This window comes from Erinaceus europaeus, chromosome 1 (assembly GCF_950295315.1).
Source record: "Erinaceus europaeus chromosome 1, mEriEur2.1, whole genome shotgun sequence".
Classification (NCBI taxonomy): domain Eukaryota; kingdom Metazoa; phylum Chordata; class Mammalia; order Eulipotyphla; family Erinaceidae; genus Erinaceus; species Erinaceus europaeus.
The window spans coordinates 134372335-134387198 of NC_080162.1; the positions used below are offsets into that span (position 1 = coordinate 134372335).

A 14864-nucleotide genomic window follows, 5' to 3' on the forward strand; every position below is an offset into this window, starting at 1 on the left:
TATTTTATTTCAGGTAGTGTGTGTGTGTGTATGCTTATTTATTTCCTCAAAGGTTATCAATGGGGCTCTGTGCCTGCACTATAAATTCACTGCTCCTGTGGCCATTTTCTTGATTTTTTTTTTTGGTTTGTTTTTGGATAGGACAGAGAGAAATTGAAAGAGGAGAAGACAGGGAGAAAGAAAGATAGACACCTGCAGACCTGCTTCACTGCTTATGAAGTGATCCCCCTACAGGTGGGGAGTTGGGGGCTCAAACTGGGATCCTTGAGCAGGTCCTTACACTTCATACTATGTGTGCTTAACCCTATGTGCTACTGTCCAGCCCCCTATACTTAATTTATATATAAAATCTATATAATATATATATTTAAATCCAGATATATTTTTCTGTAATCCAAGTGCTGAAAAATGTTTTTTTTTTCCTATTCTTTCTTTCTTCCTTTCTTTCTTCCTTTCTTTCTTTCTTTTCTGCCTCCAGGGTAATATTTAAGTATTTCAGACAGTCTATACATACATACATATAACATATATACAATATACATACACATATATATTTAAATCCAGGGACATTATTCTGTAATCCAGTGCTGAAGAAATAAGTTTTCCTTCCTTCTTTCCTCCCTTCCTTCTTTCTTTCTTTTTGCCTCCAGGTTTAACGCTGGGGCTTGATGCCAGCACTAAGAATCCACTATTTCTGGCAGCCCCTTTTTCCATTTTATTGGATAAGATAGACAAAAATTGAAAGAGGACAGGGATATATAGAGAGACAGAGAAGATGGACACCTGCAGACCTGCTTCACAGCTTATGAAGTGCTCTCCCCGCCCCCCGCAGGTGGGGAGCTGGGGGCTCCAATCCAGATCCTTGTGCGGGTCCTTGCACTTTGTACTATGTGTTGTTAACTGGATGCACTACAGCAAGGCTCCCTAAAAATAAGTTTTCTTTAGAATAATGCCATTTCAGGAAAAGAAAAATCCACAAGAGATGATACTGTTTTTTGGGAACTAATTTCCTATATTAAATTTTGCCTGTTGGAATAATTGCTATTCTCCTGACTTTAAATCAGAGTACTTGGTAAAAATAAAATAAAAACTCCAAAAGTTATTTTAATTATGTTTAGATATGTGCCACCATTTTCATAGGAATATGATAACACTGACTCTTCATGTTACAAAGTAAAGGACATAATAGTTAAGTGCACAGGTGCTAGACTTTCTATGTTCAAGCCCTTTCTCTCTCTTACCAAAGTTTATACTACTATACACTGAATTGTATCTCCCCCCAAGAAAATTGTTGTGTTGGAGTCCTTACAGCCAGTGGGATGCTGTTTAGAGATGGAGACTTTGTGAGTTAATTAGGTTGAGACGAGCTCATGAGGGTGGGGATTTCATGATGGATTAGTGCTCTTATGAAAAAGGACAGAAGAGAGTTTGTGCCCTATACCCCCCACCAGGAGAGGGAACACTGAGAAACAGGCCATCTGCAAGCACCAAGACAGCTCTCACGGGAAACTACCATGCTGGCACCCTGACCTGATACTTGAGACTTCCAGAATTGTAAGGTAATACTTCTCCCTCTCCCTTTCCCTCTCCCTCTCCCTTCCTCCCTCCCTTTCTCTCTCTCCCTCCTTCTCTCTCTCTCTCTCTCTCTTAAGATCATCCAGCTTCTGATTATTTTGTCATGGCAGCCTAAACTAAGGCAGAAGCCTTAGCAAATCACTTCTTCTTGTGTTACCAATTTACTCATCTTAACCTACCTCGTAGGGCTATTACTTGGATATAGTAACAATGAATTATTATACACAAAACCCTTAGAACAGTGTCTTATGCCTAGTATTGTCTCTGGAGACATTATTCATAGAAATAGGCCATGTTCCATAGAAAGGAATAAATATAGGTTATATGTTCATAGTTTTGTGTTTATCGTATGGTTTACAGTACATATTTATACAATCAATCATTAGCCAAGATTATGGAAGCCATCTAAAAATGGCAATAAGCACACGTGGAATGGAATGGATTGGCTGATTAGTCCGTGGTTTAACGCAAAGACTTCAGTAAATAGAGATAAACTTGGGCTTTGCAGAGTCAAGAAACAGATGAGTTCAGCTTCATAAGGAAGTTTTAGCTCCTTATTTCACTTAAATCTGTTTACGTCACGATATTTAACTAACATGCAAGCTTTCTTGGCAACACTTCTGTCGACTGCCAATCGATACAGGTTCTGGTTTCTAGGAGACAGAACTAAAGTGGAAATAGGGTTAAAAAGTCCAAGAACTTCTTAGGTGTAACTGAACTCAATTTGTAAAAAAGTAAATGTTGTTAGGGGATAAAGGAATGCCTTTTATACACAAAACATTTGTTGTTGTGGTTGTTGTTACTGTGGTTTCACCACTCCAGGCTGACTTTTTCAGATAGAAAGACAGAGAGATAGAGATAGACAGAGGCAAAGAGGGGCCTGGTGGTGGTGGCACATCTGGTTGAGCTCACATGTTACAAAGTGCAAGGACCTGGGTTCACACCCCCCCAGACCCCACCTGCAAGGGGAAAGCTTCAGGATGGTGAAACAGGGCTGCAGGTGTCTGTCTCTCTCCCTCTCTATTATCCCTTCCCTCTTGATTTCTAGCTGTTCTATCCAATAAATAAATAAAGATAAAAAACTATCTTTAAAAAAAAAAAAAAAGGCAGAGAGAGAAACACTACAATAATAAATCTCCCGCATCTGGGTCATCATGCCCATGGCAAAGCAAGCACACTATTCAAGTGAGCTATCTTGCCGGCTCCATACACAAAAACTTTTATCTGCATGTGTGCACAGGTAAAGAGTTCCACCACTAGAAATATTTCAGGACTCATGTTAAAATCTGATATATCTTAGTATTTGGCGGGCTATGACTAAAAAATTATTTTCTCTTGCTTGTGTTAATGGCTAAGGAATTAAAAATAGTAATAACAAAACATTACAAGGAATTTTATATATCATTACATATGTTTATGAAGCATATTTCCTGGGGAAGTACCTGGATACAGATGTCTCTTAAGTTTGCAGTGTTTTTGTTGGGAGTTCCATATCGTATTTTTGGGGCAGACCAAAACATTATTCACATAGACATCCAAACGCTGAAGTGTAGGGAAAAAAATTCCCACCAGTACAGCCTATTAAAAAAGAAATAATATTTTGGCCTTAGGAGATCAATGAAGTGAAATGTATAGAGTTATGCCCTTAAATATGTCAAGTACTTACACACACATAAACATGTATATGCCAACTGTAAAATATTACAGCTAAAGTTATGTGGACTTAAGTAAATACTGAGCTAAAAATGTTTAACTAGACTTACATTAATCCACTAACACAGATATCACAACTTAATCCTTAACTTTTAGTAGAAAACTGTAATATAAGCAAGTTAGAGAGTATCTGCAGTTTGTTTTTTTTAAGGGTTTCTTTAAAGAGTAAAAAAAGTGCAGTTCCAGATGTGGGGGGAAATGAGGAACTTGCAGTGCTCTGTATAACATAACGAAAAAATCAGGCATTAATACTGGTGACATTGCTGCTGTTCTGAAAATTTTAATAGTAAAGATGAATAAAATCAGTAAAAAAAAAATCACCATTCAGTTTTATTCATTTTTTCATGTCCATATCCTCTACATTTCATGCTACCAGGCACAATCATACAGTTAAGAAACTGGTTTTTGCATAGACAAGGAGGAATTGGTAAGGAAATTTTTAAAAACTTATTTTATTTTTTTATTGCTACCAGGGTTATTGCTGGGGCTCGGGTGGATGCTGGCACTGTGAATCCATCGCTCCCCAGTGATCATTTCTTCCTTTTTAATTTTATTATTATTATTTTTTTAGATAGGACAGAGAGAAATTGGCAAGAGAGGGGAGATAGAGAGGGAGAGACAAAGACATTTGCAGACCTACTTAATGGCTCATGAAGAGCCACTCCACCCCAACCCCCCATAGGTAGGGAGTCCTTGACCTTGGTAAAGCATGAGCTTAACTGAGTACACCACTCTATACCACTGCTCAGCCCCCAGGAATTTCAAAACTAAATGGAGTTTTAGAATTTTCTTTTTGAGATTATGTTTGAAATTTCAGAATGTTAATAGTTACATTGCTTTGTAATTAATAGTAATTTAAAATATCCACTTTCATATAAAACTTGAGTTCTTTTTAGAAGCAGATAAACTACAAAAAACTGTCAAAAAAAAAAAAAAGCCTGCCAAAAGCCTCTCTGAACTTTTGAGTAAGAAAGACAACACATCAAAAAGTAATATTAAATACATGATAAAGCATGTTAGAACATGCTGATTGCTAAGGATATACAGAAAAGGTACAGTAGAAGTTGGATATTTGAGAAAGCTAAGTGGGGTGGTGTGATCAGAACCATCAAGAGAATGGGAGTTGAAATGGGGATGGAGCTACCTAGAGGAGCTCTAGGAAAATTCAGGTCCTCAGACCTATGTAGTTCTAAGCACAAGTACCCACAAACATATGGGTTCAAGCTCCTGCTCCCTAACTGTAGTGGGGGATGCTTCACAAGTGGTGAAGCAGGTCTGAAGGTGTCTTTCTTTCTCTCTATCTCCCCCTCCTCTCTCAAATATCTCTGTCCTATCTAATAAAGGGAAAAGTGGCTGCAAGGGGAGTGGATTCATAGTGCTGGCACCTAGGCTCTAGCCACAGCAATAACCCTGGAGGGGGGTAGAGAAAACAGAAAGAGAGAAGATAGGAGAGATAAGAGAGAGGGAGAGGGAGAGGGAGAGAGAGAGAGAGAGAAAGAGAGAGAACAGCACGACTTCACCATTTCACAGAGTTCTTCTGATATCATTAGAAGTCAACACCAATTTTTTTTCTTTTCCTTTTTTCTTCCTCCCCCCTTCTGCCCTCCCTCCACCCTTCTTTCTTCCTCTTCTTCTCCTCCTCCTTCTTCTTCTCCCCTCCCCTCCCTTCCCCTCCTCTCCCCTCCCTTCCTCTCCTCTCTCCTCCCTTCCTCTCCTCTCTCCTCCCTTCCTCTCCCCTCCCCTCCCTCCCTCTCCCCTCCCCTTCTCTCCTTTCGCCCCCCTGCAGAGTCAGAGCCTGGCCCATGAGCAATCTCATCACTCTGGTCAACTTTATTCAGATAGAGACAGGGAGTGAAGAAGAAACACAACAGCACTGGTGCTTCCTTTGATGCCATAGCATCTCTAATGTAGTATCAGGGTTTGATCCTGTTCCTCATGTATGACAAGTATGTGTCCTATCTGTTGAAATATCTCTCCAACAACAACTCTTTTTTTTTTTTTTTTTTTTGGTAACACTAGTTCTCCTTCTTGTCTCCCCCCTCCTCCCACTTTTCCCTTCCTTCTCCCTCTTCCATTCCTCTTCTTCATCATCACAGGGGATTCACAGCTCTGGGCTGACTACTTCAAATAGAAAGAGAGAGAGAGAGAGAGAGAGAGAGAGAGAGAGAAAGGGAGAAAGAGAAAGACGCCACAGCACCTCAGCTCCTCCCCACAGTGGGGGCCAGGCTGTGCCTATGATGAAATAAATATACTCTGTGGGTGAACTGTCCTGCTGACACCACCAAGAATTTTAAAGAAATTATTTCTGTCCGGCTTTACCTTGTTAGGGTCAACATTTAGCAACATCAGTCGAAGATTCTGAGGACTGGTGCCAGTGAAGTAAACTTCATAGGATTTGTTCAGAGCCACGATGCTATGAAACAGGGACAGTCTTTTCTGGCACGTGTATCCAGCACACCAGCCATGATCTTGTGGCCCTAAATCCACATACAATGAAAGTTCGTGTTCTATATTACTGTATTATTAGTGTGATAGTACATTACTACAGAGTAATGGCTTAAATAATAAATTACAATGAGCAAATTCAACATGTCTGCCCTTATCTCCCCATCCAGTTATGACCTATTGATTTTTTTTAAACCATGACTTAAAAAAGAAGATGCAAGTAACTTCTTGCTATTCTGATTACCATTCTGACTAGAGTAATAAAGGTAAATTAGGGGGCAGCCAGTGACACACCCAGTTTAGCACACATGCTACCATGTACAAGAACCCGGGTTCGAGTCCCTGCTTCCTAATTGCATGAGGGACACTTCACAAGCAGTGAAGCAGGTCTACAGGTGTCTATCTTTCTCTCTCTCTCTCTCTCTCTCCCTCCCCCTCCTCTCTCAATTTCTCTTTGTCCTGTCAGATTAAAAATACAAAAGAGGGTGGGGGTAAATAGCATAATGGTTATGCAAAGATACTCTCTTTCCTGAGGCTCCCTAGTCCCAGGTTCAATACCCTGCACCACCATAAGCCAGAGCTGAGCTGTGCTCTAGTTAAAAAAAAAATACAAAAGAAAAAAAAAGTAAAGTAAAAGCACTGAGGATTTTCAATGACATATCTAAATGAAAATTTACTTTACTGATCATATTTAAATTCTGGCCACATAATAAAGAGCATTTTCCATATTTTTTCCTACTTAATAAAGGTAAATTTGAGTGAATAACTGACTTTCTCAGACTCTGCTGAGGAAAACAACTTCATTGGTTAAAAACAGGGCCTGTGCCTGAAAAACCCAGGTATGTCTGAAACACTGATCCATTAATTTTGTACCAGTTACTTATTTTTATGAGTTCATGAGTTAATCTGTACAGTAACAAATTTTCATTTTGCAATTTTCTTGTTCATTGGCATTTTAATTATTTTTTGTTGAAGACTGTGACTCTTGGTAACATTGGAGGGTCAATGACATTAATGAAGAGAAGTGGTCTGTTTACAACACTTTACTACACACTAGGAAGTCAAAGACACATGTTTTTCTATCTAAATTTACCAGAATAGGTAAAATCTAACTTTTTTAAATATTTGTTTATTTTCCCTTTTCATTGCCCTTGTTGTTTTTCATTGTTGTTGTAGTTATTACTGTTATCATTGTTAGATAGGACAGAGAGAAATGGAGAGAGGCGGGGAAGACAGAGAGAGGGAGAGAAAGATAGACACCTGCAGGCCTACTTCACTGCCTGTGAAGTGACTCCCCTGCAGGGGGGGAGCCAGGGGCTCGAACCTGGATCCTTAGGCCGGTCTTTGCGCTTTGGGCTACGTGCGCTTAACCCGCTGTGCTACCGCCTGACCCCCAAAATCTAACTTTTATAGCAAAGCTCTCTGTCTCTTAGTTTCAAAGTAAATGGGTTTATAAGTATATGACACTGTGGGAGATATCAATGATCAAGTTCTTTTCTATTCTTTTCTTTCCTTTCCTTTTCCTTCTTTTTTTACTAGAGCACTGCTCAGTTCTGGTTTATGGTGGTGTGGGGTACATAACCTTGGATTTAGGAGCCTCAAGCATGAGAGTCTCTTTGCATAACCATTATGCTATCTCCCCATGCCCAAAATGATCAGTTTTCTTGATGTATTTATTCATTAGCTTCAGTCAGTTTTGTATTTCTCAGGATTATCATTATTTCTCACTAAATTTGATGTTTTAAATCAATATTCACTTTACAGCTCAAGTAGAGCATATCTTTCCCTTTGCACCCCAGATAAAACCCTTACTTTTAAATAAATATTTTTGTGATATTTGGAAACAATTAATATATTTATTCTTATAAAATAAAAAGGGGGGTTGGGTGGTGGCACACTGGGTTAAGCACACATAGTACAAAGTGCAAAGTTCAAGCCCCTGACTCCTCACCTCCAGGGGATGGGTCACTTCACAAGAGATGAAGCAGGTCTGCAGGCATCTTTCTCCTTCTATATCTACCCTCCCCTCTGAATTTCTCACTGTTCTATCCAAAAAAAAAAAATTGGAAAAAATGACCACCAGGAGCATTGGATTTGTATTACAGGTACTGAGTCCCAGCGATAACCCTGGAAGCAATTAATTAATTAATTAATTTCACTACAGATTGAACTCAGGACTAAATATGTGCAAATCGTGTTGTATGACACTGAACTACATCCTGGACAAAAATGAAACATTTAGTGACAAAATTCATATTTTAAAAGTGAATTAAAATTGGGCAGGGGTAGATAGATAGCATAATGGTTATGCAAAAAGACTCTGAGGCCCCAAAGTCCCAGGTTCAATTCCCTGTACTACCATCAGCCAAATCTTAGGAACTTTTTTCTCATCTTGTATAGCAGATCTCAAATTTAGGTGATTTCTCTAATACCACCACAATTTTTGCCATGTGACTATAATTTTCTTAAGACTTTTGTTTGAATTAAAAATCACCTTTTAAAATGGATACATTTTAAAGAGTAATATGTCACTACTGTAAATGGGAGACATATTGCTTTTCACAATAGAAAAATGTCAAAATAACTGGAATGAAATCTTTCTCTACTACATACAAAAGTAAAACTCATTATTGCTGGTATAAATTACTCATGGACTAGTGTGATTTTATTCCAAATCTCTCTGCTTTGTAGGATCTGAAAGATAGCATTTGAAATTGAATAAACTGTAAGTTAAGGAAACCAGACAGATTGCAAAAAAAAAGTGGGGGAGAAACTTAAGATTATGTAACTTAGATCTTTGATTTAGTTCATTCTGTTGTTTAATAAATGGTTGTAAGATAAAACTGCATTTTGGAGAATCTTAGAATATTTTAATAGATGTTCCCTTTTAGCAATGACTTTACAGCTGATTAGGGACAAAATCTTTGAGATACTAATGCCCTATGTGCTTGCCCTTTGTTTTCAGTAGCTTCTAGAAATTCTTTAAATTTTTCCCCCCATTCAACAATGGTTTGTTCTACCAAGTCAGTTGATTTTGATGGAGATCATTGCCTCATCTCTGCGTTAGTGCCGCCTGTGACTAGAAAGAATGGAACCCAGACTCAGGAATGTGACAAAGATTTCCTTGACAGAACAAACAATTAAATAAAACCAAACCAACAACCTGTTATTTCAAGAGTACACCATCCAAAGTTTCATTAAGTTGAAAAAAAAAAAAAAGAGTAGTTTGACAATATTTGTCCTCAATCATTCCATTCATATACACACCAAATTATACATGCCATGTTACCTGTTTCTAACAATTTATGTGAACCACAAACTTTTGTGTAGATAACCAGACCAATTAAAATATTTATGCCACTTCATCAGTGTAGACAAAAATATCACTCAGAGAATTACTTTCTTCCCTTTGTTCTTTTAATGTTCAATTTGGATAACTTTCCTGGTTTTCTCATTTGGAGAACTTCTGAATAGTCAAGTCTCTGTTCTGCACACATGGATATTTCTTATAAATGGAAAGCAAAGACGTTCTGGTGTTTGCTAGTCTAATGTGAAGAGTAATTAGGAACTATCTCTAAGCATCTGTGATTGCTTGAAGTAACTGTAGTTTGTTTACAATGACCACCTACCATTAATAAGATCAACATAACCACTGCTCACGATTGCCACTGGAGAAAGTCTTCTAGTTTCTGAGTCAGAATCCAGACTTTCAATGACCATCATTGCATATTCCATTCCAAAGCACTGATAACTCTGCCATTCTGGAATGTATTTACAGGTTGAATCTCTAATAATTCCTAGAAACAGAGGCAACAAGATCTTAGCAATGAAGCAGAATCTCTTTGTAAAAGCATCCACATAGGGTCTTTTTTCTTCTTATGCATGATTAATAAGTAGAAAACAAGTATGAAGTGAGTAAATCAATCACTGAAAACAAAAATCTGTTTTGGTTCATGACCTTGAAGACTGACAGAATAAAATTCAACAAACCTTTATGAGGTGCTTTCTCAGTAACAGGAATCCTACTTCCGTTGGGCAATGTGAGCATCACCTTAGGAATTCTGTAATCTCCAATTCCAAACTGGCTATTTCCATTCCATTCATATTCTGCTTGAGGTATCACTGAGCCAGAATTCCCCAGAAAAGAGCCATCTAGATCTATGAACAAAGATTTTCTTTTGGCATCACAAACCATGTCTACACAGTCAGATGGGTTCACTTTGCTGTAGGGAAGAGGAGACATGTATGACGATTCTGATTTAGTTTCCCTCCTCACTTTCTAGAGAACATAAATATAACTGAAGTATTTCATGAGATTTCATCAAGATTGATTGATTGAATCTCATTTCAGAAAGGATTCAAAGTGGGACCTAGCAGCATATGTAATTAGCATAATAATGAGGCATATTTTTCCATTGTGTTGATTTGGCCTATTAATATGAATTCATTAACATTTCAAAAGGACAAGTTATACCTGTGGGATAGGAAATTAGAATTCTGTTTTGCTGTGCCATATTTTGTTGAATAATAGATTTCATATTTGTGCCTTGCTCACAATACAGCATTAACCAAAACAGCAGGTGAACAGCTACTCTATTGTGCAGGACAAATTCCCTGTGTTGGCAGGGAAGCCTTTGTTATTTTCCCTTTATCTTTCTTTAGTGACTTTTAGTGATTATAAAAGTATTGTATACATACTGGAAAATAATGTAAACATTTAATAAAAGTTCATTCCCCATTTATTTTCCTATCTCGGAACTCAACACTGATTACTGAAATTTATGTATATTCATGAAGATTTTTGTTTACTGTATTAATAAAAAACAGGTATATTTGTATTATGGTACATACTTAAGTGGCTATTTTGTATTTACCCATTTACACTATTTCATGCTCTAAACTTATCATGCAGTTCAAATATAGGCAGAATTCTGCCCTCCTGGAATTTTGATTGCTGACTGGATATTATAAAGAATTTTCTTTTTAAATGCTTACTTGAAATAATTTATTATATTTGTTTTTGAGGTGACCTTGGTTTACAAAACTATAAATGTTTCAGAAGTGCGATTTCATACATATTTAAAATGTTACCACACTAAAACCACCACCAAAGTACTGGTATCTTATCTACCAAAGTCTGAAGGACACTTTCCATCCTTGCAACCAGCTCTGCCTTCTCCAATCCGGAGTGGTAACCTTAGTTCTACAATATTTATATATTTTTAGTGAGGGAAAGGGAAGCAGAGCACCATTTCACCCCAACAGATGTGCTTGGTGTGAAACCTAGGAACTCACATGTTACTTTCTATGCTCTACCTGCTAAACCATCTCTTGGCTAACTTTCAATGCACTACACATTCCATAGCATGCACTATATAAAGTATTTTTACAGAGCACCATGCCATAATATATTCTATAGGAAAATATAGCTTATTCTAGAGTTATAACAACAAAATGACAGTGGAAAAATTAGGTTTACCAGGTAGAATTTTAATAGATTCTTCCCAAGTATCAAGCCTAAGATCTTATACATGCAGGACATATTCTACTTAGTTTTTAAATTGTGTTTATTTACTTGATAGAGATAGCCAGAAATTGACAGGAAGGGGGATATAGAGTGTGAGATAGGTAGAGACACCTGCAGCACTGCTTCATCACTCACAAAGCTTTCCTCCTGCAGGTGGCGACTGGAGGCTTAAACCTGGGTCCTTTCGCACTGTGTCATGTGCGCTCAACCAGGTGCACCACCATCCGGCCTGCCCCCAAAGATGTTATGGTTTTTTTTGTTTTTAACTTTTATTTATTTATTTTCCCTTTTGTTGTCCTTATTGTTTATTGTCATTGTTGTTGTTATTGCTGTCATTGTTGTATAGGATGGAGGGAAATGGAGAGAGGAGAGGCAGACAGAGGGGGAAAGAAAGATAGACACCTGCAGACCTACTTCACTGCTTGTGAAGCAAAACCCCTGCAGGTGGGGAGTTGGAACTCGAACTGGTATCCTGATGCCGGTCTGTGAGCTTTCCACCGTGTGTACTTAACCCGCTGCGCCACCACCCGACTCCCTAGATGTTACGTTTTTAACATAATATTTTATTCATGATCTAGATATTAAAATTGATAGAGTCTATAACAGCTAAATAGAAGCCAATAGCTTTCCAGTGGGGAGAAGTTATATTGAGGTGAAAATCAGAGCAACTCAACACTTATTAGAGAAGTTGTGTGGGACTAATATTGCATCAAAATAAAATGAAATCAACCTTATCATGAAATGTATTTTTTTAAGAATTGTATATCTCTTCAGATGGCATTATCCCTTGGCATCTCCCTATGATGAAAATGGTCAAAGATCACTGGCGAAAAATTGTTTTCTTGCAAAATTGTCTCATCTCGGTTTCTGGTCTGTACCTTTTAGTAACAGCAGTGCTTGCTCCATATTTTCTAGCAATTATCGTATATAAAAAGAGTGATGTACTCCTTCAAGATTGAGAATCTAGTGGGTTTAGCTTCTGGAAATCCCATAACACCAACTGACTTTTGTAATTGAAAAAAATTAAAAACCATCCTGCTAAGTTTTTGCTTATTCTCAGTCACAGTGATTATGATGGCTAACACTTAACGTCTATGTACAAGTGCATGTGGTAAGACATTTGGAAAACAACAGGAAACAAAGAGGTGAGAGAGAGAGAGAGAGAGATGGAGAGAGAGGGAGAGAGAGGGAGGGGGGCGCAAGAGAAGTCTCAGGCAATAAAGACAGACAGAGCTATCACAAGCTCAGTTGCTAGATGGAACAACTTCAGACCCAAGTCAAAGAGGGCCAGGAGGAAAGAATAAAAGGGGGTAAAGAGAGAAAGCACTCCTAAGGTAGAGCCAGCAAAATTATGAATTAATATAAAAATCAAAATTCTAGCATGTCCATCATTTTTCTATAGAATACTGACAGAGTGAAATAAATTTAGCAGATAATAAAGAAACTATCCTCCCTGGGGGTGGGGGGAGGTGGTAGGGGAGAAACAAAAGAGAGAGAAGTGAGAAAGTTTTCTCATTCTTAATGACTTTTCCTGACTAGATATGAATGAATAATATGTTTCCAATTTCCTATTTGTCTTTTGTGCTTACTGAAGTTAATTTTAATGCAGGGAAAAATACCAATATGAGCATTTTTTCTTAACTTACTTTAGTCTTAATTTGCATAATGATGACAATTTTACAAAAATCAACAGTTTAGTAGAGCAAAATTTTTAGGCCTAATCCAGAGAAAGAAAAATGGAAAGCCATGAAGACAGGAAAGAATAATACTGAGTTTTCATGTGTTTTACCTTATATCAGGTCTGTGTATAAATATTTTTGCTTGTTCAATAGTATCAACCAGCTGTATGTTTTTCACATGGATTGGATGTTGTAAATCTTCATTTAAAGGGTTAGTAATGAATATCACATTTGTTTCACCTGAACAAACATTCTTAAACCCAACAAATGTTGAACCTAAAACACAAGTAATTAACAAATTATTTTCTATTGAGAAAATGATAAAAATCATTTTCATTTCATATAAATTCCTTGAAATACCAGAAGGTGTAAGTTATATAAACTAAAGTTTCTTCAGCTGTAGAAAGGGATAATAATTACAATGCACAAGGATCCAGGTTCAAGCCCCAGTTCCCACCTGTAGGGAAAAAGCTTCACAAGTGGTGAAGCAGTACTGCAGGTGTCTCTCTCTCTCTCTCCCTCCCTCTCCCTCTCCCTCTCCCTCTCCCTCTCCCTCTCCCTCTCCCCCTCCATTTTTGGCTATATCTATTCAATAAATAAATAAAAAATAATAAAAAATTAAAAAAGAAAGGGATAATTGTATATCACTTTAACTTTGTAAGAGATTTTTACAATTGATAAAAATTAACTATTATTAAATTATAAGGCATGTGTTTCTCTGTTGTTTCAGGAAGAGAATCAAATATCAATTCTAAAGTATGTACACATTTTTCCAGCAAACCTCTTTTGAAATTGACTTCTCTCTTGAAATTTGCTCTTAATACTGAGCAGAATTATTTCAACCACGCCTTCTTTAGTAACAATAAGACATTACTAATTATACTGCTAATTTTAAATCATTAATAATATGTAGCACTACATATTCTTTTATTTATTTATTTATTTATAATTTTTAAATTTAGTTATTTTCCTTTTGTTGCACTTGTTTTTCATTGTTGTTGTAGTTATTATTGTTGTTGTTATTGATGTCCTCATTGTTAGATAGGACAGAGAGAAATGGAAAGAGGAGGGGAAGACAGAGAGGGGGAGTGAAAGACACCTGCAGACCTGCTTCACCGCCTGTGAAGCAACCCCACTACATGTGGGGAGCCAGGGGCTCAAACCAGGATCTTTAAGCGGGTCCCTGTGCTTTGCGCCACATTTTTTTTTTTTTTTTTTTTTTTTTACCAAAGCACTGCTCAGCTCTGGCTTATGGTGGTGCCGGGGGTGGGGATGGAGGTTGAATCTGGGACTTCAAAGCCTTAGGCATGAGAGTCTCTTTGCATAAACATTATACTATCTACCGCTCCCAGTATTATACATTTTTCATAGAACTTAGTTAGAATAGTGTTGTCAAAGGCTATATTCGAACTAGCCTGAGATGTCCAAAAGGCCACTGATGGCATTGTAACTCATGATTCCTGCATGGGGTTTCCGGGGTGCCATGTTGTGTGCAGAAGCAAAGGTAGGCCAGCAAATCCCACTTCTCCCACCTTTAATAAAGAGAAGAAAAAAAGGTTAAACTTGAATATGAACTTATAAGAGCACCATAATCAAAATGTAAAACAAATTTACCGGATGGAGGTCTAGAACTTCTGTGGGCAGCAGAAAGTTCAATATTGGGATCATCATTAGTTAGGACATCAGAGCAGTTAAATTCAGGGCTACTTCCAACAATTAATGAGTTCTGTTGAAAATTTCAAACAGTAATGACTATTAATAAAGATTTCTAATGAAAACATAAAAATGTGCAATGATAAATTTCATTTAGCAAAACTCAACTTTTAAGTTTGACTAGTGGATCATTAATTAAAACGAAGATGAAAATATTTGATTTGCAAGGGCCAGGTGGTGATGCACCTGATTAAGCACACACATTACAGTGT

The 14864-nt window shown here is 37.4% G+C and overlaps 1 protein-coding gene across 1 annotated transcript in view; it reads right to left on the reverse strand.

Moving 5' to 3' along the window:
- Nucleotides 1-14864, reverse strand: part of PKHD1L1 (PKHD1 like 1) — a 214825-nt gene that overhangs the window by 17950 nt on the left and 182011 nt on the right. The window contains exons 65-71 of the mRNA XM_060202102.1: nucleotides 14554-14665; nucleotides 14355-14471; nucleotides 13050-13215; nucleotides 9724-9956; nucleotides 9363-9530; nucleotides 5608-5765; nucleotides 3018-3153 (exon numbers count right to left, since the gene is read on the reverse strand). Of these exons, the coding sequence (XP_060058085.1) occupies nucleotides 3018-3153; nucleotides 5608-5765; nucleotides 9363-9530; nucleotides 9724-9956; nucleotides 13050-13215; nucleotides 14355-14471; nucleotides 14554-14665 (1090 nt within the window). The remainder of the gene's footprint in view (nucleotides 1-3017; nucleotides 3154-5607; nucleotides 5766-9362; nucleotides 9531-9723; nucleotides 9957-13049; nucleotides 13216-14354; nucleotides 14472-14553; nucleotides 14666-14864) is intronic.